Here is a 25,000-nt window from a genome sequence, read left to right on the forward strand (position 1 = left end):
ATGTTAAGCAGAGATCGCCTCTGAGTAGACGATATGCGACAGAGTATAGCTGGAGTTTTTTAAGGTGGTCAGCGTAGGGCATCTGCTTTAGGCCTGTGATTCTTTTAGTGAGGTATTTCTGAAGCCTTTCCAGTTGTTGCAGATGTCTTGAGAGGTACATACCAAATGGAAGTTGTATTCTATAATGGGTCTAATGAGGGATGAGTACAGTGGGACAATGACCTCCTTTTTTCTGGATGAAAAGCTCTTCGTGATGAGGTGTGCCACATAGAAGGATTTCCTGACTGTTGTGGCGATGTGGTTATCGAAGGTGAGACCACTGTCCACCTGTGTCCCTAAGTCTCTTATCACACTTTCTGTGTTTAGTGTACTGCCACCTATATGGTAATTCATGGATACATGTTTTTTCCCAAAGGGGATAACAATACATTTCTTGGCATTGAGTTTGAGCCCATGGCTCTGGCACCAAGCATCTGTTTCTGTAAGGCCCTTTTGTAGAGTATCCACATCATTTGGGGATTCAATAATGGCTCCCAGTTTGCAGTCATCTGCAAACTTTATTAGCCAGAGTCCCTTAGTGTTGACCTGTACTTCAGAGAAGTAGATGCCAAACAAGAGCGGCCCCAGGACTGAACCCTGAGGTACTCCACTTGTCACTTGTCTGGAGCTGGATTTGGAGTCTGCTACTTTTACAGTGTGGGTTCTATCAGTAAGCCATTTAGCAACCCATTGGGTGACATACGGATTAATGCCCAAATTAGTAAGTTTATCTATGATTCCAGAGTGGGGGATGGTGTCAAAGGCCTTGGCAAGGTCTAGATAGGCTGTGTGGACCACCTTATCCTTGTCCATGGCTCTGGAGACTGATTCAAAGAAGTCAATCAGGTTCAGGAGACAAGATCGGCCCTTCACAAACCCAAACTGGGTGGGGTCCAGTGTTTGAAGGTTGCCAATGTCTTTGTTTATAAGTTCCATGAAAATACGCTCCATGGCCTTGCAGATAAGGCTTGTAAGACTGATGGGACGGTAGTTTCCGGGATCCAAGGTGGACCTTTAAGCACAAGCACCTTTAAAAGCAAAGAAACAAGTTCACCAGCCACATGGACAGGCCTCCATGCCCAAAAAACAGATGCTCAAAATGGCCGAAGACTTAATTACCTTGATCAGGGGTTTCCATCCCCTCCTGATAAGAGGCCTAGGCAAGAGACAGACTATGAATCTTCAGATCAGGTTTCCATTTCCTCTGATTCCTCTTCTGATCAGGAATATTTTCTTCCCCCCTATGAGGCTTCTGATGCTGAAGAATCTATTCCTTCAGCTTCTCCTCCTGAGGACTATTCCTTTGGGGAAACCTTGCATACCATGAGGGAGCATTTCCACTGGGAGAGCCAAGATTTTTCAGAATCTAAAAAAAGGCTCAGGGATTTCCTGTTACTACCTCAACACAAGCCACTAGCCATCCCACCCGTGTTAGACATTGTAGATGATGTGTTTTCAGAGTCTAGCCTGACCCCTGACTCCTTTACCTCCAGCTCCAGTTAAGCCCGACAGATACTACAGGGTTCCTGACTCGCATAAATACCTTTTCAAAAACCCTGCTGCAGACCCAGAAACTATTTCTCAGGGTCCCAAAGGGGTTAAGGATTCCACTGCAAAAAAACCTACCCCCTCTGACAGAGATTCTAGGGCACTGGATAGATGGGGAAAAAAGATTTATGCATCTGCTACCTTGGCTATAAGGGCTTTAAACTGCCAGTTTCATATGCTCAAATATCAGCAATATGTCATGACACTGCTTAAACAGAAAATGTTGGTAAATTCTGAATGTGCAGATAACAAAGAAATGCAGGATTTATTGCATGCAGCTGAACAAGTTGGAAAGCATACTTTGCAATCTGGTTTTTATTCTCTGGAGGCCTCCTGCAGGGCCGCTGTTACGGGTTCTGTAATTAGGAGGCATGCTTGGTTAAAGGAACAAAATCTGCCTGATCATGTCAAAGTTAAATTATTAGATGCACCATTATAGCATGATACCTTGTTTGGTGTTATGGCAGAAGAAGTGTTAAAGAAAATGGAGGACAAAGCTAAATCTATGCAAACGGTCAAAGATTTTTTACAAGTACAGCCACCTAGGTTTAGCAGACACTGGCCTACAAAGGAGTGGTCCTTTCCAGTGTCAGACAGACCTCAAAGGGGCAGATCCAGATGCCCTAGAGGCAGATCCCAGCCGCAAGGTTCGTATAGGTCTAAGCAATGGGGTGCTTCTACCTCCAAAAGTGGAGAAGACAAATCACAACCATGCAGGAAACCGTCCCAGTGACTTCCCCCTGCCTGCACCAAGTACGTATCTACTGGCAGCACCCTTAGGAGGAAAAATAGCACTTTTTTCTCAAAAGTGGCACATTATAACCCAGGACAAATGGGTTCTAGACATAGTGTCTCAAGGCTACAAGTTTCACTTCCATACCCTGCCAAGAGCAAACGGTTGGCCAGACCTGCCAAAAAAATCAATGGGCAGAGGCTCAAAAACAAGTCTCATCCCTCATAGACATGGGGGCTATTCAACAAGTGCCACAGCAAGAGCAGGGACAAGGATTTTACTCAAGACTGTTCTTTGTACCCAGGAAGGACAAAGTATGGAGACCAATACTGGACCTATCTATTCTAAACACTTTCCTGGATATACCAAAATTCAAGATGTTGACCTTGCAGCAGCTTCTGCCCATGCTGGGCAGAAAGGCTTGGCTCGTGACTTTAGATTTAAAAGAGGCATACCTGCATGTCCCACTCAGACAAGCATGCAGACGATACCTCAGATTCAAGGCTGGCTCAAAGCATTACCAGTTCTCTGCACTGCCCTTTGGCTTATCTACTGCGCCCAGGGTCTTTACAAAGTGCCTGGCACCAGTAATTGCTTACTGCAGATAAAGAGGAATACAAATATATCCTTACTTGGATGACTGCCTCATACAAGCAGAGAACACGGACATTCTACTACAGCATCTGGCATTTGTGAAAAGGCTTTTAACATGCCCAGGGTGCACAGTCAACAAAAGGAAATCAAAACTAGTACCCTCTCAAGAGATAATAATCCTGGGTGCAAGCTTAAATACAACTGCCCAGATGGCTTATCTCACGCCAGACAAACAAAGGCAACTGACTACCTATTTCAAGGAAATGGCAACAAAGGCCCAGTTATCTGCAAGAAAAATTCTGCAGGCTTTGGGCTTCATGGCATCCTGCATCTTACTAATTCTACATGCAAGACTGCATATGAGGAAAATTCAGTGGTACCTAAAAAGTGTCTGCACACAACATTGCCACAGCCAGGAAACAATGATTACTCTCATTCTCTGCCTGCAACAGGAGTTTCGATGGTGGACAAAGGCTGGTCACCAAAACAAGGGACAGCCATTCTCACTACCCCCAGCCAAGCAGAGCTTAACGACGGATGCTTCAGATTATGCCTGGGGGGCACACATGGCAGGAAGAGGCATTCAGGGCACCTGGTCCACAAACCAAAAGCATCTACAGATCAATCAAAAAGAGATGCTGGCTGTTCAAAATGCCCTGACAGCCTTCAAGGACCTACTTCATCCGGGACAACTACTGATAAAGACAGACAACACCACGGTTATGTGGTACATAAACAAGCAGGGGGGGCACTCATTCTTATCCCCTGTGCAGACAAGCCATGGCTTTATGGGACACAGCATTGACTTACCAAGTTAATCTGCAGGCACAATTCCTGCCAGGAGAGGAAAATACTCTGGCAGATGAACTAAGCAGAAACCTCATGGATCCCCACGAGTGGCATCTGGATCCACAAGTCTTCAGCATGATAACAAAGAAATGTGGACGCCCGGACATAGATCTGTTTGCCTCCCCTCAAAACAATGAACTAAAAAGATTCTGCACAAGGACTTATCACAGACAAGCTTGGAAAGTGAACGCCTTATCTTTCAAAGTGAACGCCTTATCTTTCAAAGTGAACACCTTATCTTTCAAAGTGAACGCCTTATCTTTCAAAGTGAACACCTTATCTTTCAAAGTGAACGCCTTATCTTTCAAAGTGAACGCCTTATCTTTCAAAGTGAACACCTTATCTTTCAAAGTGAACGCCTTATCTTTCAAAGTGAACGTCTTATCTTTCAAAGTGAACGCCTTATCTTTCAAAGTGAACGTCTTATCTTTCAAAGTGAATGCCTTATCTTTCAAAGTGAACGCCTTATCTTTCAAAGTGAACGCCTTATCTTTCAACTGGACAAACCTATCAGTATATGCCTTTCCTCCACTGCCTCTCCTCCCCAAGCTACTCCTAAAGGTCAAGCAGGAGAAACCAAAAATGATTCTGATTGCCCCAAACTGGCCACGCCAGTACTGGTATCCGATCTTAAGGAACTTGTCCCAATGACCTGCCTGGACCGAACCTCAAATACCTCATCTACTGTCCCAGCAAAACAATCAGATTCTGCACAGCCACCTCAGGACCCTAAACCTGGCAGCATGGCGGATAATGTAGCCATACAAACCACACCTCTCAGTAAAGCTGTGATGGATGTCACTTTAGAAGCCAGAAGGCCTAGTTATAGAAAATCCTATGCTTGGGAATGGAAGAGATTTTACTCTTGGAACCAAGCTCAAGGAACTGATACAGCAGTCCCAAATATTCCTCAGATTTTGCAATACTTAACTGAGATGATGGACAAAGGCCTATCTTTTTCATCAATTAAGATTCATGCCTCTGCCATTTCAGCTCATTACAATACTGATCCAACACTCTTTTCTCATCCTTTATTAAGGCAGTACCTCAGAGGAGCCAAAAATGTAAGGCCTCCAAGGAGACCGCCAATACCTGCATGGGACCTCAATTATGTCTTGGAAAAACTCACCTTACCTCCTTTTGAGCCAGCTGCTACTCCGGATATAAAGTTCTTATCTTGGAAAACAGCTCTGCTCCTAGCAATAACTTCTGCAAGACGAGTGCCAGAGCTACAGGCTCTCATGGCTGTGGAACCTTTTATCATTTTTCATCCAGACAGGGTCTCTCTGAGGACAAACCCTACATTTATGCCTAAGGTGGTGTCCAGTGTAGCACTTAACCAAACTATTAATTTGTCAACTTTTTATCCAAATCCACAGAACAAGGGGGAGAAAATTCTGCATTCTTTGGACGTACACGGACAACTTAGATTCTATTTGGACAAAACTAAAGTTTTCAGAAAGACAGAACAATTACTAGTGGCATATGCTGCAGGATCACAAGGAAAGGCTATCTCCAAGCAGACTATTTCAAAGTGGATAGGTCACTGCATTCGTTTCTGCTACTCACATCATGGCAAGCCAGTGCCTAAGGGCATTAGGCCACATTCAACCAGAGCTGCAGCCACTTTAGCAGCCTTTCTCAGGGGAGTACCAACCAAAGACATTTTAGAAGCTGCTACTTGGAGTTCAGTGCACACCTTTACAAAGCATTACAATCTGCCACTTTACTCTAAATACAGGGCAGGCTTTGCCACTGCAGTTCTGCAGGGCCTCATAGCCACTCCTAATGTTGTTTAGCTCCAGCCCCCAAACCATAGCTTTGGGAATCTACCCAAATGTGATGACTGCAACAGTGAAACATGAAGAATATAGTACAGTTGTGTACACTTACCATAAATGTAGATGTTCGAGTGTATTCACTGTTGCAGTCCAGGTTACCCACCCGCCATCCCCCTTATTTCTGCTGGAACTTATCTTTACTTCTCTGATCTATACAACCTATGCGGTGTATTTGCTTGTAGATGAAGGGAAAGTTTATTTTGATGCATGTATGTCTTATATATATATATATATATATATATATATATATATATATATATATATATAGCCTACCCTTTTGGGGGCACCTGACATCTGGGGCAAAAAAACTGAAGAAAATGGTGTCGGCTGCATCTTTTATATCCCTGATGACCTGACGTCAGGGAAGGGGTGACAGCAACTGACGCAGGACCCAAGAATTTGGAATTCAGGCCGACTGAGAGCAACCTGCCAGCAGGATTACCCAAATGTAATGACTGCAACAGTGAATGCACTCAAACATCTACATTTATGGTAAGTGTACACAACTGTACTTTGCGCAACATAGAATGATTTCCTCACCACTTTAGACACATGATGATCAAAAACTAGATTACTATCTATGTGTTTCCCTAAGTCCCTGACTACTGGGTCACCTCTAAGGGGTGTGTTGTCAATATGATAGTTACCAGGATGGATGACTTCCCAAAGGATACTATTATGCATTTCTTGGCATTTAGTTTTAGTCCATGGCTCTGACACCAGTTGTTTGTCTCTGTTAGCCCCTCCTGGAGAACATTTGTGTCAGTGTGAGATTCAATGACAGCTCCTAATTTGCAATCATCTGCAAAGTTAGTCAGCCAGAGACCACTGACATTGGTCTTGACTTCAGAGAAGTAAATGCCAAAAAGGAACAGTCACAGGCCAATCCCTGAGGGAAACCACTTGCGACTGGCCTCTTTCTAAAGGTGGACTCCACAATTCTAACTTCATGCGTCCTCTCTGTGATACAGTTGGCTTTCCACTGGCTAACATACTGGTTTATATCTAACCCCTTGAGTTTATCAACAATCCCTGAATGGGGCATTGTGTCAAATGCCTTGGCCAGGTAAAAATAGGCAGTGTGAACCATTTTGCCCTCATCCATTGCATTGGTGACCTTCTCAAAGAAGTCCACCAGGCTAATTTGTCATGACCTGCCCTTTATGAAACCAAACTGGGTTGGGTCCAGTGTTTGGAGGTTTACTATATCACTATTGATCATTTCCATGATAATTCTTTCCATGGTTTTGCATGTAAGACTAGTGAGACTTATGGTTCTGTAGTTTCCAGGGTCTGTAGATAACCCACCTTTGTGCAGAGGGATGACTGTTGCATTTTTCATTCATGAGGCATGGAGCCTGTTTGGAGGCTACAGATAAATAGCAATTCCAGAGGGCCTGCTAGGTCATGTTTCATGCTGTTTAGAAGTCATCCTGTGAGATCGTCTGTGCCCATTCATGCGGTGTTGTTGGCCTTAGAGAGAGCATTAAGGACCTCTTCTATAGTGATAGCTGGTTTACAAGTTATCTCTCAAGAGCCATGCCAATTCACAGAGCCAAGGTAGGATAGTGGTGATGGGAATGAGTTTTATGTTGCCGGAAAGTGTTTGAAAAGAAATGTGAACTGCTGCTGGTCAAATAGCAGGACTTCATTTTTTCCGGAACAGTACATATCAGTTATCACCAACATTTGTGAAAGTCTGCAGAAAGGAATGGCAGATACAGTGCTCTGATAGCCAAATGTTTTATGTCTTATATGCTGCCCAATGTGCACAACCATCTAGCTAATTAATTGAAACAGACTGCATTTATTTTCCCTATAACTTAGCAACTTTGTTACAGACTGTGGCCTATACGCTTACCTCTGCCATAGGCTTGTGTGTCAACAGTGAACCATAACTATTTTGAAATTTGTCTCAGTCAACTTTTTCAAACCATAGTTTCATAAAGAAATATTACTCATCAAGGTGTTTTGTAACATTTTGCCACATTGTTGCACTTCATATTTTAAAGAGGCTTGGAGGAACATGGCAAAGGGCAGTATTTGGTCATCATCTTCTTTCAGCTGTTCCCATTAGGGGTCGCCACAGTGGATCATCAGTTTCCATTTCTTCCTGTCCTCTGCATCTTGCTCTGTCACACCATCCACCTGCATGTCCTCTCTCACTACATCCATAAACCTTATCTTAGGCCTTCTTCTTTTCCTCTTACCTGGTAGCTTCATCCATAGCATCTTTTTCCCAAAATACTCAGCATCCCTCCTCAGCACATGTCCAAACCAATGTACTATTGCCTCTCTGGCTTTGTCTCCAAACCTTCCAACCTGGGCCGACCCTCTAATATACTTATTCCTAATCCTGTCCACCCTCGTCATACCCAGTGCAAATCTTAACATCTTTAACTCTGCCACATCCCGCTCTAACTCCTGCCTTTTTGTCAATGCCACTGTCTCCAACCCATATAACATAGCTGGTCTGACTACCCTCTTGTAGACCTTCCCTTTCACTCTTACTGGTACTTGTCTGTCACAAATCACTCCTGACACTCTTCTCCGCCCTATTTGGTAATGCTGCAAAATGTTCTTTATATATATAAGTCTGATAAAGTGCATTCTATATATATTTAAGTTTAAAAAGTGCATTGCCAGTCTGAAGCTGCTAAAAAATTATATTTCTTGTATGTTGGTCCCTTGCGGTTATCCTGCTACATGGAAAAGACATGCTCAGCTTTGTTGCCTTTTATTAAACAGGATCCAGAATTATTGTTAAAAGCTCCAAATCTTAACATGCAAGAAACTAAAATGTAAGGGGCCTTGAAAAAAAGCTAGGAAGCAGCTAACAAAGATATTATCAGAAAAAAGTCAAAGAAGCAGGCACTGGGTCATGCCAATATGAGCAGCCATTCAATTCCAAAATCCCCGGACATTTATCCACTATATTAACAGTGCACTATCCTGGTAAACAAATATAAATATATAAATAGACACTGAAGAGCTGTAACCAGATAATGGTATATAATAAATTAGAAAGACTGGTAAAAAACTGGTTGAATACATGCAAATCAAAAAAAGAAAACATGAAATGTACTAACACAACATTACGGTACAATGCAAGTGGTATTAACAAAAAATTAGAAACCAAACATGAATTGTAATAAATGGGAACAAAGCCTAAGAGTTTTACAAGAAGGTCTTGTCAAGTATGAGGAATGTGCAAGAATTAAGAATGTCTATTTCAAAGGGATTTCTGAAAAAAACAGAAGAACAAAAAGTTAATTTACAGTTTAGGCAGCAAGATTTAGCTGAATGGATATTGATGGCAGAGGTAAACGTTAAAACAGAAAGGGCTGGTAAAACATTTATTTCATTGCTGGACATAAAGAAGAAGTAGGTCTGTCATATTTTCATTCATTCTGAGATACAGCTATAAACAGCGGTCTTAATAAGTATATGGAAACTGCATAGACTTAAAAGTTAATGAGGTAAGAATATTTGCAGAACAAGACTAGTCCATGACAGTTGTAATTAGACTAAAAATAAGTCTTTACAGGCGGTTTGATTCTTCAGACTTAAAGGGCTGCCGTGTTAGATGTGTTACAAATGTTTTTATTTTCCCTGGGACTGAAAAGTGTATATGGATACTGAGGAAGCTGTGATGGCCGTACAGGATACCAAAGAAGCTGTGATGGCTGTACAGGATACAGAAAAAGCTGTGATGGCTGTACAGGATACCAAAGAAGCTGTGATGGCCGCACAGGATACCGAAGAAGCTGTGATGGCTGTACAGGATACCAAAGAAGCTGTGATGGCCACACAGGATAAAGAAGAAGCTGTGATGGCCGCACAGGATACCGAAGAAGCTGTGATGGCTACACAGGATACCAAAGAAGCTGTGATGGCTGTACAGGATACCAAAGAAGCTGTGATGGCTGAACAGGATACCGAAGAAACTGTGACGGCTGTACAGGATACCAAAGAAGCTGTGATGGCCACACAGGATACCGAAGAAGCTGTGACGGCTGCACAGGATACCGAAGAAGCTGTGATGGCCGCACAGGATACAGAAAAAGCTGTGATGGCTGTACAGGATACCAAAGAAGCTGTGATGGCCGCACAGGATACCAAAGAAGCTGTGACGGCTGCACAGGATACTGAAGAAGCTGTGATGGCTACACAGGATACCGAAGAAGCTGTGATGGCTGTACAGGATACCAAAGAAGCTGTGATGGCTGCACAGGATACCAAAGAAGCTGTGACGGTTGCACAGGATACCAAAGAAGCTGTGATGGCTGCACAGGATACCAAAGAAGTTGTGATGGCTGCACAGGATACCAAAGAAGCTGTGACGGCTGCACAGGATACCGAAGAAGCTGTGATGGCCACACAGGATACCAAAGAAGCTGTGATGGCTGCACAGGATACCGAAGAAGCTGTGATGGCTGTACAGGATACCAAAGAAGCTGTGATGGCTACACAGGATACCGAAGAAGCTGTGATGGCTACACAGGATACCGAAGAAGCTGTGATGGCTGCACAGGATACTGAAGAAGCTGTGATGGCTGTACAGGATACCGAAGAAGATGTGATGGCCGCACAGGATACCGAAGAAGCTGTGATAGCTGCACAGGATACTGAAGAAGCTGCGATGGCTACACAGGATACTGAAGAAGCTGTGATGGCTGTACAGGATACCGAAGAAGATGTGATGGCTGCACAGGATACCGAAGAAGCTGTGTTGGCTGCACAGGATAGAGAAGAAGCTGTGACGGCTGCACAGGATACCAAAGAAGCTGTGACGGCTGCACAGGATACCGAGGAAGCTGTGATGGCCATACAGGATACCGAAGAAGCTGTGACGGCTGCACAGGATACCGAAGAAGCTGTGACGGCTGCACAGGATACCAAAGAAGCTGTGCCGGCTGCACAGGATACCGAAGAAGCTGTGACAACTGCAAAGGATACCAAAGAAGCTGTGATGGCCACACAAGGTAACCAGATAGAGCAGGATCATTTAGAAGTAAGTGACTTAAAGTATGTTACAGTCAGAAGCAAATGGGAAAAAATCAAGAACTAAAAAATGCAAATTCCACCCAAGAAATATATGGTGAAGCTGTTCTTCTTGTTTAGGAAAGCAAAGTTTAACCAAAGAAACAGTTAAAAAATTACAACCCGAATAATCCAAATAAAAATGTAAATGTCACTCCAAGTAAGGTGAATACGGCATGTGTTACAGTAAATACATGGAAAACTGAAACTACAACTACATTTTAATTATAAACTTAAAAAAGAAAGATAAAACAAGCAAATGGACTGACCAAAAGTAAAATTCTGAAGAAAATAAACATGAATGTTTGTCAAATACATTTTCAGTACTAAATTTCTTGCTGTTTACTATTGTAATTCTGAAAGACATTAAGGTGTCCCTAGGAAAAGACTGACTGTTTAATTTTTAAGATTGATGTTAATTTTTAGCTAGCAATAATTTCTTACTTTCAAAGCATAAATAACCTGTAAAACACAACAAAGGTGATACGCAATATTGACTTCACTCAAGAGTATAACTATGCTTGTTTGCATGAACATTGTTTCTAGATGATTATTACTGCTAAAGTGACACCCCAACTCAGTAGAGCAAAAAATGGGAGAAAAGGATTGTGGATAGATAGATAATTGCACAATGACAAAATAATTGTTCATTTCTGTAATGACTGACATTAAATAGATACAAAACTACATGGATACAAAATAAATAAATATATATATATATATATATATATATATATATATATATATATATATATATATACACATATATATATACAGTAATCATAATATAACAAAATTAAAGTTAAACATGAATCTGTTAAATATTTGAATACACAAATGGCTGGCCTACTGGTGTATGAAGTATGATTTCTTGAACATCAGTTGCCCAAGGCTCAAGGAAGTGGGGACTGGGGTAGTTGTGATGCTCTTTTTAGGGTATTTTCCCTTCTTTAGCTGGTGCAACAATGGAGTTAGTATATATAAGTTCAGAGGTATGGGAACTTGCCCGTCTATATTTGGGAGTGCAGGAGGTCCCTGCAAAAAACATTTAAATTGTGTTTTTAACAGTTTCTTGAGAGATCACAGTTCAGTGATTGCAGTCAATGGCACTGGAAAAATAACAACAAAAGTGACAATGTAACTGTTTTGAGGGGGTAAGCACCCCACTCCCCCAACTTGTAAAGACCAGTTCCACAGATGCATTATTTTGAATAAGGGAGAATTACCCCAAAAATGACTTCACTGCTGACACTTTGCCAACAATGAGCTCCTACAGAGACACTCCCATTACCAGCACCTTCAGCCTTTGGCAATTGACACTTGAGAAATCAAAATTAAAAAGGCAGTGCTCTCCAAAGGGAAACTTATTCACTGGATCGTGCTACCTAAGAAATTAAAATAAAACTTTACTATGGCGATTAAAGCAGAGGATTGAGTCTATAAGCTAGTAATGAGCTGCTTCCTGTAGTCCAGGGTTTGATTCCCCTGGTCTCCATTTCATGCTGTGTGACTCTGAGTAAGATACTTAGATTTTCTCCAACTTGTTCCACTCGCACCACTTTTCTTGAACTAAGACTTAACAAGTTAAGTTGTTCTCCCCCTGTTCCCTCCCTCTGCATTCATTTCTTCATACCACCCCTTTAAAGTTCACTATTAGGTTGCTTCTCTTAGTTCCTACATGTGGATCTCTTTGTATGCACTCAGACTAATACTATATCCTACTGGCTATATCATCAAATGTATTTCTCTCATTGAATCTCTGTTCAAGTTATGATTGTAATCACCTGAGCGATGCCTGCACAGCCCTGGCAAACAAATAAATAAATGTCAGATATGGAATCTTGCTTCTCACAAGTTTAGTTGCTTGGTTACAACATTGCATAAAGATAAAGTGTGGATATGGGGGATATTTTCATGATGAGTAACAATTATTTGAAAGGACTTTTTATGTACTTTTCCAGATAGATGGAAAACTGAAAGGAGTTAGTGGGAATGCAAACAGTCTAACCAAGCCTGTAAACAGGAAAATAATAATAATTTAATAAAAAACATAATCCTTCAGTGGTGAGGCTCCAAGAAACATGCCTGACTAATGTAGAGCAGTTACATTCCTTCCTGCACTTCTTGAATAAGGACTAGTGTGGTAGTAGGAAAACCACCATTTAAATTCACTTGGACTCAAACTGCTATCTGCTAAAAAGGTAATAATGAAATACAAAATTCAAAATCAAAGAATATCCGCAAATTGTAAATCTAAATGTCCCATCCCTCCAGAATCTACTCCAACCCTATCGCACCACCAGACCACTAAGATCCAGCAACAAAAATCACTTGCAGATCACTAAAGCCAATAACTCTGCTGGTGAAGCACTATTCTCTTGCACCATAGCCAAATTATGGAACTCCCTCCCACCCACAATTACCTCCGTACCATCATGCACCAACTTCAAAACTTTACTAAAAGCGCACCTAAAAACATGCTGGCTATGCCCTTGCAACTCCCACTCTAATATCACCCACCCCATCCAACCACTACCTTTCTTTCACCTCCACTAACTACCTTGATTATAGCAAGCTCAGATGCTCATGAGCCTAGTACTTATTATACAGCAGGAACTTCTTATTGTAACATTTGTTAATGTCTGTTATGTACTTCACAGATAAAGATTCTAGTTGTCTACTGATGTACTATGTTGTTCATCTGTAAATATGTTGTAAGTAATTGCTATGTAAATTGTTAATCACTATGTAATCCAATGTAACTACTGTCTGTTTATTTTAACTGTGGAGCTTTTCTCCCTGGGCCTCCACTGAAAATGGACCTACGTCCAGTCGGACACTCCCAGTCAGCAAATATAACTAAATAAATAAATAAATAAAATAAATAATTAAAGGGTCAAACTGTAGCCATTAAAGGGTTTGCAAACTGAGATGGCAGATGCAGAAAAAATGTTAATGAAAGACAAGGCAAAAAAGAACTTTCTGAAAAAATGGCTTCTTTAGTACCAGTACTTGGATAACTAACAATTTAAATAAATGGATAAATTAGAAAGGGGAGCGAGGTACTTTTAGCATACTGGAGCTAAGGAGATTTATATAAAGTTGGAACAGGTGGTATATCCCCTTCTTTGTCAAATAAATGGATAAATTAGAAAGGGGAGCGAGGTACTTTTAGCATACTGGAGCTAAGGAGATATATATAAAGGTGGAACAGGTGGTATGTCCCCCTCTTTGTCAAATAAATGGATAAATTATAAAGGGGAGTGAGGTATTTTTAGCATACTGGAGCTAAGGAGATATATATAAAGATGGAACAGGTGGTATGTCCCCTTCTTTGTCAAGTTGCTAGATGCCACTGTTAAACATTACAAACAACAATAGAGTTGGAAATTTTATACTATCTATTAAGTTTTAGATGTATATAAAATGCAAACCTTGCAACGGATGTATATTTTAATAGTATTCTCTAAAAAGAAATATGTAGAATTCTGAAAATCTGACCTTTAAAATGATAAAGAAAAAACACAATACTTAAGCAATTTTAATAAAAGAAGCAAATTAATGTATATGAACTTTGCCAAAGTATTTTTTGAAGGTTGTAGGATTCTTACCTTACTGACAGGGAGAAGTCTCCCTGGTTTTTACGGCTTGGGCGTGCTAAAAAGCTTCCTGGTACCCCACGACTCTTTAGCAGTGTCTCAGCATCAATTCCACTGATGTCACGATGAAACCACCTACAAGACATGAACAGAGAGCATAACTTTAGTACACAGTGTACTTCACTGTTTATATCTGTAGCCTGCATTCACTTTATTCACTATTACACAGCATGTTATATGACAATTTTACAGCAAATCTGTGTGGCTCATGAAGTAATTTATTCAGTTTTATTTGTAACAATTTTTGTAATAATTCTTGGGTATATGCCAGCCTGACTGTCTACCACCTAGGCAAATTGTCAGAATTGTTTGTATGACAGCTGCCTGTTATCCTCCACTGGAGGAAACATTTTTTTATACTTAGCATTTCCCTACCATCATGAGGATGACTCATGGCACGTAGTCTTTCTTAGTAAGGTCTTTATAAACAGAAGCATAGCCAGAATTGTTAGAATTGTATGGCACTGTCAAGACAATAGTTCCAAAACAAGGGTCATTATGCTTACCCCAAGGTTAGGGGTGGGAGTAACATTACGGTTAGCACATAATATTAAGGTTTCATGGGGCAAATCCCCCCACCCACCTTAGAAATGCATGGTCAAACTAACCCTGCCCCTAACCCTAACATGCGTCTTAAATTAGAAGAACCCTTCCTATAGCACTACCACTACACAAGACAGCCCAGACAGTCACCACACATACACACACATACACACACACACACACACACACACACACACACACACACACACACACACACACACACACACACACAGACACACACACACACACACACACACACACACACACACACACACACACACACACACACACACACACACATACACGCATATTAAATCCTTCCCCTTACATAACCCTAACCATAAGTACTCGCAAGCACGCACAAACTTGATCTAACCCCTTACCTAACCATTATTCTGACTGTAACCCACGCACACATTTAGGTTCATAGGTTCATACTAGGCTATCTGCCCTAGGGCATTTACAAGCCTAGCCAGAGTGCGTTTGTCTTTCGCCACCCCTTGGAATGAGTTTACTGTGCCCTTTTTAAGGTTGTGTTTATTGTGCCTCTGTGTAGTAATGACACAGAAGTGATCCCCGGGGTAAACCTACAATCTACCATCCACTCATCAAGATTTTTCTTGAAGAGAGTCAGTGAGGGGCTCTGCCTAACATGGACTGGGATTCTATTCCAGAGTGAAGGGAGTCTCTGGGTTATGAATCTGTCCCTCCAGCATGCCCTATTTATTTCTGTGCTGACGTTCAAGTCACTCGATCGCGTAGCTCTAAGGGATTTGGATTTTCTGAGGTGGAGCATGTCCATTAATTCCAGGTTGGACATGGCTTTGTACGTCAGTTATAGATCGCCTCTGAGTAGGCAGTATGCAACTGAGTAAAGTTGGAGTTTCTTTAGCTGAGCAGCATATGGCATCTGTTTGAGCCCCGTGATCCTCTTAGTGAGGTACTTTTGGGGTCTTTCTAGTTGCTGCAGGTGTCAGGTAAGGTACATCCCAAATGGGGCATTGTACTCAATTATGGGCCTAATGAGGGATGAGTAAAGGGGCACAATGACCTCCCTTGATCTAGATGTGAATCATTTCATGATAAGGTGGGCTATATAGAAGGTCTTTCTAACCACTTTGGCAATGTGGTTGTCAAAGGAGAGGTTACTATCAACTTGGGTCCCCAGGTCCCTAATTACTTCTTCTGTACTCAATGGATTACCTCCTATGTGGTAATTTGTGGGCACTTTGATTTTGCCAAAGGGTATAACTATACACTTTTTGGCATTTAGTTTAAGGCCATGGCTCTAGCACTAGTTTTCCGTCTCTATGAGACCCTTTTGGAGGATGCTTGTGTCAGCTGGAGAGTCAATTCTGGTGCCCGGTTTGCAGTCATGTGCGAACTTGGTCAGCCACAGTCCTCCTGTGTTAGCCTGTACCTCAGAAAAATATATTCCGAATAAGAGAGGTCCCAGGACTGAGCCCTGTGGGACACCACTTGTAACTGGTTTAGAGCCTGACATGGCTCCAGAAATTCTGACCATGTGGGTTCTGTCCTTGAGCCAGTTTTTAACCCATCTTATGACATAGGAGTTTATATTTAGGCTGGAGAGTTTGTCTACGATGCCCGAGTGGGGTGTTATGTCAAAGGCTTTTGCGAGGTCTAGGTAGGCTGTGTAGACCACCTTACCCTCATCAATGGCCTTGGTGACTGTTTTAAAGAAATCTGCCAGGTTCAAGAGGCAGGATCTGCCCTTGATAAAGCCGAATTGGGTAAGATGCAGTGTCTGTAAGTCCACAATGTCTTTGTTTATGAGCTCCATAATGATCCTCTCCATAGCTTTGCAGACCAGGTTAGTCAGGCTTGTGGGGCGGTAGTTTCCAGGGTCCGTAGAGGTGCCTCCTTTGTGGAGTGGGACCACTGTTGCTTTGGGTACATATCCTGTAGTAAGGTTCATAGGTTCACAGATTATACTAGGCTAATGACCACTGGGGCTTTTGTAAGTCTAGCCAGGTTTCCCGAATAAAAGCTACAATTTTGTGTGCCTTAGAGATTATTTTGAGGGGTATATGTAAGCTAGGATAAGATTTATAGGCTGCCTGTGTCCATTTGTGACATGGGAGCTAGACCTCACATATATGTTTGATCCCCCATCCACTGGTCCATGTTTCTGTTGAATAAGGTTAAGGAAGAACTCTACTTCACATGGATGGGAAACCTGTTCCAGAGAAGGGGAATCCTCTGAATCACATACCTATCCCTTCAACATGCCCTGTTTATATCACAAGCAAAGTTTAAGTCCTTAGATTGAATAATTCTGATGCTATTCATTTTATGGATGTGCAAAGGGTACCTCAGACTTGGATCTAAGGATGCCTTGCATGCCAGGCATAGACCACCTCTCAACAATCCGCAAGAAACAGAGATAGGGCTTCCTCAGACTTGGATCTAAGGATGCCTTGCATGCCAGGCATAGACCACCTCTCAACAATCCGCAAGAAACAGAGATAGGGCTTTGAGGTAATCTGCACAGGACATGCTGTTTACGTCATGTGATCTTTTTGTGAGGAACCTCTGTGGATGTTCCATTTGTTGCTTGAACCTGGTTCGGTACACACCAAAAAAGGCATTGCACTCAATGATGGAACTCATGAGGGTTGAATACAGTGGGGACACTGACTTCCTTGGACCTAGATGCTATGCACTTGTATATAAGATGAGCAAAATAGAATGCTAAACACATTTTGGTCAAAAGCCAGGTAACTATCTACATTTGTACCCAGATCCCTCATTGCTGGTTCTACTCTTAGAGGTGCATTTTTGATGAGGTAGTTTCCTAGGGTGGCTGTCTAGCCAACAGGTACTAGTATGCATTTCTTGACATTGAGTTTTAGGCCATGGTTTTGGTACCAGTCATTCATCTGTTTTAGCTCTTCTTGTGGGATGTTAGTGTTTTGGGGAGGAATCATCTGTAAACTCAGCCAGAGATCCTTGACTTCTGAGAAGTAAATGCCAAAAAAGTGCAGATCCAACACAGAGTCCTGAAGGACTCCACTAGTGATTCGTCTCTTTGAGGAGGTGGTTTTCCATATCCTGTCTTCCTGCTTCTGTCTGAGAGCCAGACAGTTATCCAGTGTGTAACATAGAGGTTTATGCCGACACTCATGGGTTTCTTTACAATGCCGGAGTAGACAATTGTATCAAATGCTTTAGTCATGCCAAGTAGGCAGTATTCACCAATATAGGTTCATAGGTTCATAGGTTCATACTAGGCTATCTGCCCTAGGGCATTTATAAGCCTAGCCCGAGTGTGTGTGGCTTTTGCCACCCCTTGGAATGAGAATACTGTGCCCATTTAGGGTTTAGTTTACTGTGCCTCTGTCTAGTAGTGACACAGAGATGACCCCCGGGGTAAACCTACGATCTCCCATCCACTCGTCAAGATTTCTTAGTAGTGACACAGAGATGACCCCCGGGGTAAACCTACGATCTCCCATCCACTCGTCAAGATTTCTCTTGAAGATAGTCAGTGAGGGGCTCTGCCTAACATGGACTGGGATTCTATTCCAGAGTGTAGGGAGCCTCTGGGTTATGAATTTGTCCCTCCAGCACGTCCTATTTATTTCTGTGTTGAGGTTCAAATCTTTGCTCTCATGGCTCTGGTGGATTTGGATTTTCTGAGGTGGAGCATGTCCATTAATTCCGGATTTGACATGGCCTTGTACATCAGGCATAGATCACCTCTGAGTAGGCGGTATGCGACTGAATAGAGCTGGAGTTTCTTCAGCCAGGCAGCATATGACATATGTTTGAGACCCTTGATCCTCTTGGTGAGGTACTTTTGGGGTCTTTCTAACTGCTGCAGGTGTCGGGTAAGGTACATCCCAAATGGGGCATTGTACTCAATTATGGGCCTGATAAGGGAAGAGTATAGGGGCACAATGACCTCTCTTGATCTAGATGTGAATCCTTTCATGATAAGGTGGATAATATAGAAGGTCTTCCTAAACACCTTGGCAATGTGAGTGTCAAATGAGAGGTTACTGTCAACTTGGGTCCCTAGGTCCCTGATTACTTCTTCCGTACTTAATGGATTACCACCTATGTGGTAATTTGTGGGTACTTTGTTTTTCCCAAAGGGTATGACTATACATTTTTTGGTGTTTAGTTTAAGGCCATGGCTCTGGCACCAGTTATCCATTTCTATGAGGCCTTTCCTGAAGGATGCTTGTGTCCGCTGGAGTATCAATTATGGCGCCCAGTTTGCAGTCATCTGTGAACTTTGTCAGCCACAATCCTCCTATGTTTGCTTGCACCTCGGAAAAATAAATGCCGAAGAAGAGGGGTCCCAGGACCGAGCCCTATGGGACACCGCTTGTGACTGGCTTAGAGTCTGACATGGCTCCAGCAATTCTGACCTTGTGAGTTCTGTCCTTGAGCCAGTTTGCAACACATTTTATGACATATGGGTTTACATTTAAGCTGGTGAGCTTGTCTATGATGCCCAAGTGGGGTATTGTGTCGAAGGCTTTTGCAAGATCAAGGTAGGCTGTGTGAACTGCCTTACCCTCATCAATGGCCTTAGTGACTGTTTCAAAAAAGTCAACCAGGTTCAAAAGGCAGGATCTGCCCTTGACAAAGCCGAATTGGGTAGGATCCAGTGTCTGTAGGTCCCCAATGTCTTTGTTTATGAGTTCCATAATGATCCTCTCCATAGCTTTGCAGACCAGGCTCATCATGCTTATGGGGCGGTAATTTCCAGGGTTCGTAGAAGCACCACCTTTGTGGAGTGGGACCGCTGTTGCTGTACGCCATTCTTTGGGTACATATCCTGTAGTAAGGCTAAGATTAAACAGCAGCCTTATGTGCGGGTTTAGTTCCTCTTGGAGTTCATGTAGCACGCAACCCGGGACACCGTCTGGTTCCATTGATGCTGTGTTTTTAGCTTTGGAGAGGGCGGCTCTCACCTGGGCATCTGAGATGTCAGGGAGGCTACACTCTGCTGGGATAGATATTTCTCCTTGTGGGGGGGGGGGGAATTTGCACTGAACCTGTCTGCCAGTATGTTGGTAATGTCTGTGGGTTCAGTGTATTTTTTGTCATTTTGGACTAACTCTGAGCATATCTGGGAGTTTCCACCCAGATTTCTAACATAACTAAAGAAGGCCTTGTGATTGTCATTAGTGTCTTTTGCGATTTTTCTCTCAAAGTTGGCCTTGGAAAATTTTATGAGTGATCGTAGTTTTTTGCTAGTACTGATCAGAGATGCCTTCCCTTTTGGGGATTTTGCTCTGTCATGTAGTAGCTTCCTCCTCCTGTTGTAAAGCTTGTTAATGGCTGGGGTCCACCAGACAGGATGCCTGCCTTTGGGGGAATGGGTCTTGGTTTTATTTGGGATTGCATGATCAATGCATTCTTGAAGGTGTCCGTAGAAAGTGTTTATAAAGGATTCAGCGGTGTGAGCTGGGGTTTCCACTGGCCCAGGGGCCTTGAAGGATACCACTTGAGTCTTAAGAAGTGTGAAGTCAGCTTTTGAGAAATTCTTCACTGTGGTCTGTTGTGCTGGGGGTGGGGGCGGGATGTGGATTTCCAGTGAGATTAATTTATGGTCTGATCTCACCAATGAGGGGTATACTTCCGGTGTGGAGCATTGTGTCCCCATGTTTGTGATGATCAGGTCTAGTATATTATCTCCTCTTGTGGGAGTGGTGACTAGTTGTTCCATCGCATTTGAGTTTATGAATTCTAGGAACCTTTGGGCTAGGGTGTTGGGGCTTGAGTAATGCTCCCAGTCTATGTTTGGGTAGTTGAAGTCTCCCAATATGATGGTATTTGGAGAGACATTCATACTCTCCAGTGTCTTCAGGAAGGCTGAGTGTGGTTCCTGAGTTTGAGAGGGTGGTCTGTAGCATGCTACAAACTGTAGGGCAGTTTTGTCTCCGGTTAGTTGCACATGGATGGTCTCCGATGCTTCGTGCATTGCCACTAACCTGGAGGTGTAGGCATCTTTGATGAATATGGATACTCCCCCTCCTTTTGTGGTTCGGTCCAAGTTTTGAGGCCGAAAAGCATGATATGAGGTATAACCTAGTAGTGCTGGGGTGCTCTCACGAGCCTTGAACCAGGTTTCAGTCACTGCAAAGACATCGATGTTCTCCATACTGAGGAGGGCTTCGAGAGCATACATCTTGAGGTTTAGACTTCTGGCGTTGAGCAGCATTACCCTTAGTTTTTTTCCACTTGTGTTTTCTAGGGAGGTGGGTTTGTCTTTTGAGCCTTGCCTAAAAATGGCACTATTGGGGTGGCAAGTGCCTTGGCCAATATCCGGAAGCCCAGGGGTGACAGGTGCAAGCCATCCCTTGCAAAGCAGCGTGGCTTGTCAAGCATGTCATCCCAAGCAGACAGACATTGGATCCCCTTAAAATGATACCAGTAATTGAGCCAATTGTTAAAGCTGATCATTTTGTCTTTGAACTGTGGCATCATTCTTGGTGAGGGTAAGATGCTGCTCAGGGTCAGGGTCATACCGGCCTAGGCTACATAATCAGAGAGCTCCTCTATGTCTCTTTTCATGTAGTCCAGGGAGGTACATCTCAGGTCATTCACACCGGCATGGACAATGACTGAGTCATATTTGTACTTGCTTTGGAGTGACCTGAGTGTTGTGATATGTGGCAGATTCTAGCACCTGACAGGCAGCTTACTGTAACCTTTTCCTTGTTCAGTCTGGTGAGCGGGACGTCAGTGTGTCTGACTATGGAGTCACCTATTACAAGTGTATCAGGCATGTTGTTTGACCTTAAGGGCTGTGACTGTTTGGCACACTGACTTTGTGAATTATGTGTTGCATGTGCCATGTTTTGAGATAGTGGTTGCTTGGATGTCTGCTTTGGAGGCCTCTGTTGTTTTGGTAGATTTTTAATTAGAGCCTCCGAGTATGTTTTTGTGTGTTTATGTGTTTGGTTTGTAGTTGTGATAGGTCTATGTGAGACTGGGTTTGTGGTGTGTGTGGTTACCTTCTCCTCCTGACTGGTTTTGCCAGTACTGAGTCGAGGGAGCTCAGCCTCCAGTTTGGCTATATAGTTGCATCTCTCACATATATTTGTATTTGTTGGGAGGAGGAGAGGGTTGTCTGTGTACATGAGGCAGTTGTAACATTGCCTCAAGATTCCCAGATTCACCAACTGAACTGGAGAGGACGCCGGTAATTGACCCTTCGACATGCTAGAATACTGTAAGAGATTGCTGTGTAACTGAGTCAGAAAGGACCTATAGGGAAATGGGTACTCAAGGGGATTGTAGGTGGATGTAGTGCTTTCTTTTTGTTTAAGGGTGCTTTACCTGTGTAAAAATGCTTTAGGAGCAAGTGCTGGGCTTTTCAGATAGAGAATAGACTGTTTAGATTGAAAGTAGAGCAGTTCTAAGGGAAAAACTGAAGAGCAGACTTAGTGGAGCCAGAAATAGTTTAAACTTGATTAACCAGCGCTGCCCGATGCTGCGCTATGCACAACTTCATGCAAAATCACGCAAAAGCGGGCTTTATAGCAGGGGTTAGAAAGAGCTAAGAAATGGCCCAAAACGGCCAATAAACTGCCTTGGTGACCCTCTCAAAGAAGTCACCAGGTTGAGTAGGCATGATCTGCCCTTGACATAACCTTGACGTGGCCAAGCTGGCTTGGATTCAGTGTTTGAAGGTTTTCTATTTCCTTATTAATCATTTCCATGATAATTTTTTCTGTGATCTGGCATATGGGATATGGGACTAATTGGTCGTATGGGTCTGTAGTTCCTGGGTCCTGTTGCAGTTCTCCATTCACTTGGCACAAAGCCTGCCTGGAGACAACGGTTAAATGGTGACTCCAGTGATTCCAAAAGGTCATATTTCAGGCTATTTATGAGGCATCCTTGGAAATTATTGGAGCCCATCAGTGTGGTGTTTTTGATCTTCTAGAGTGCTGGAAGAGATGTCCAACAGCTTTGTTATTTCTTCTGGCTCCATGTAGGTGACTCCATTTGCAATCAGTTCTGCACACTGCTGTGTGCTGCCTTTGAGGTTTTGAAAAAGCTAAAGAAAGCCTTGTGGCTGCCCTTTACCTGGGAGGCTATTTTATCTCAAATTTGACTTTAGTACACTTAATTTGTTCTCTTAATTTTTTTGTTTAAATTGATGAGTTTTTTTTTTTTTTTATATCATGCTGGACTTAGCACTTTCTAATCTTGGCTATGACCTTTTTCCTTTCTTTGTACAACCTGCTTATATGTAGATTCCTCCAGTGTGGTTTCTTTTTTGAGTTAGTTCTGGGTTTATTTCCGGTAGGCACAGCCATCTTTGTGCATTTTTTGACATGATTGTACAGGGCTTATGTGAATAATTCTGCTTAGGCAGCTGTGTTCTCAGGGTTTGAGGGGGATTGAACTTTTGACAGGTTATCACTTAGTAGTAGAAAGTTTGCCTTAGAATATTTCCTAAATGTTACAAGGTTATCCAGGGTCACATGACTGATTTTTATTACAAAGGAGACAGCTTTGTGGTCTAACCTTACTAGGGAGGACACTGCACTTTGGGGATGCAGGTTACAGTGTTTTCCCATCTTTATGAGTACTAGGGTGAGTATGTTCTCACCCTAATGGGTGTAAGGCCTACCTATAAAGCACGCGCGCACACACACACACACACACACACACACACACACACACACACACACACACACACACACACACACACACACACACACACCTACTACACATCACACTTATCTGTTTCGACAAAGCACATGTTCATTTGCTAAACCAGATGTTCTACAAAAAAACTTTGCTGCACTTCTGCATATTAACAAATACATATGATGAGTAAACCCACTGTACCCATATGTATCTATAGATACAGATAAATATATCAGACACAGGGAAATGGTTAGGAGTTCAGACCCTTGCTTTTAAACTTTTTATTCTTTATAGGCGTTGTGTTTCCTTACCTTCAAACAGTCTCTGGATTTTAAAACTGCTTCTTTTTGTAAGTATTCAAAACATTACTCTGGTGGTTCATTCATGTTTAATACTAAAACATTACTCCAGCACTGTTTTTGTGTTTAATGCTAAAACATTACTCCAGTACTAATTTTCTGTTTAATACTAAAATATTACTCCAGCACTGCTTTTGTGTTTAATACTAAAACATTACTAAAGCACTGGTTTTGTGTTTAATATTAAAACATTACTTCAGCACTGATTTTCTATTTAATACTAAAACATTACTCCAGTACTGATTTTCTGTTTAATACAAAAGCATTACTCCAGCACTGCTTTTGTGTTTAGTAGTTGAACATTAGTCCAGCACTGACTTTGTGTTTAATACTAAAACATTACTAAAGCACTGATTTTGTGTTTAATATTAAAACATTACTTCAGCACTGATTTTGTGTTTAATACTAAAGCATTACTAAAGCAGTGCTTTTGTATTAAACACTTTTATCTGCTTATGCTTTACCAGCTTGATAGAACATTCCATTAACTTTACAAAGTAACTATCTGTGGTATGTTAGGAACATTTTGGGTGGTAATATTGGTTTGAATGGTTTATTGTATATACAGCTTTCCTAGCATTTTGAGTCATTGTCATTAATGTTTCCAGATTTTCTGACTTGCTTTTGTTAAGCTTTTTCCTACTTGCCTTCACAAAAGTACAACTATTGTGCAGAAATTCTGCATCATGAGGCTTATCACCAGACTTGTATTTCATTTCAATGTTTAAAGAGATATTTAGAGACTTTCCTGTGGACTTGGTTTCTGTTCCTTGTTCATGTATCCTTTCTTGCATAGTCATAAAACTATCACCGACAAATTCTAAAGCTTTTAAAGTTCTAAACTTTTCTGCAGGACTGTTGTTTTTCCTCTTGGGTTCATTTTTTTAGCTATGGCTCTGGCCTTCAGTCCCATATCCATTACTTATAAATTCAGACATTTTAACTGTCTGTTCTCACATTCATACATTTCTTCATATGGTGGAAATTCCACATATATTTTACTCTGCTTTGTACAAGTAGGTTGAATGGGTCCCAAGAACTCCGTCTTAGCCAAAACCTAATATACAGTATTTATGAAAGTTGAACAGTATGTACATTGCATAAGAAGAACTGCAAATACTTTCTCTTCAAATTGGCAAAATATAT

General features: G+C 42.1%; 1 protein-coding gene across 2 annotated transcripts in view; it reads right to left on the reverse strand.

Annotated features, from left to right (window-relative positions):
- The window catches only part of PTPN6 (protein tyrosine phosphatase non-receptor type 6), a 1,172,112-nt gene that overhangs the window by 639,485 nt on the left and 507,627 nt on the right, over positions 1–25,000 (reverse strand). For both annotated transcript variants that reach the window (XM_044079623.1, XM_044079624.1), the window contains exon 2: positions 14,259–14,381. In XM_044079623.1, the coding sequence (XP_043935558.1) occupies positions 14,259–14,381 (123 nt within the window). The remainder of the gene's footprint in view (positions 1–14,258; positions 14,382–25,000) is intronic.

The sequence above is a fragment of the Protopterus annectens genome, chromosome 8.part0 (genome assembly GCF_019279795.1).
Source record: "Protopterus annectens isolate FY-2018-M chromosome 8.part0, PAN1.0, whole genome shotgun sequence".
In the NCBI taxonomy this organism is placed as follows: Eukaryota; Metazoa; Chordata; order Ceratodontiformes; family Protopteridae; genus Protopterus; species Protopterus annectens.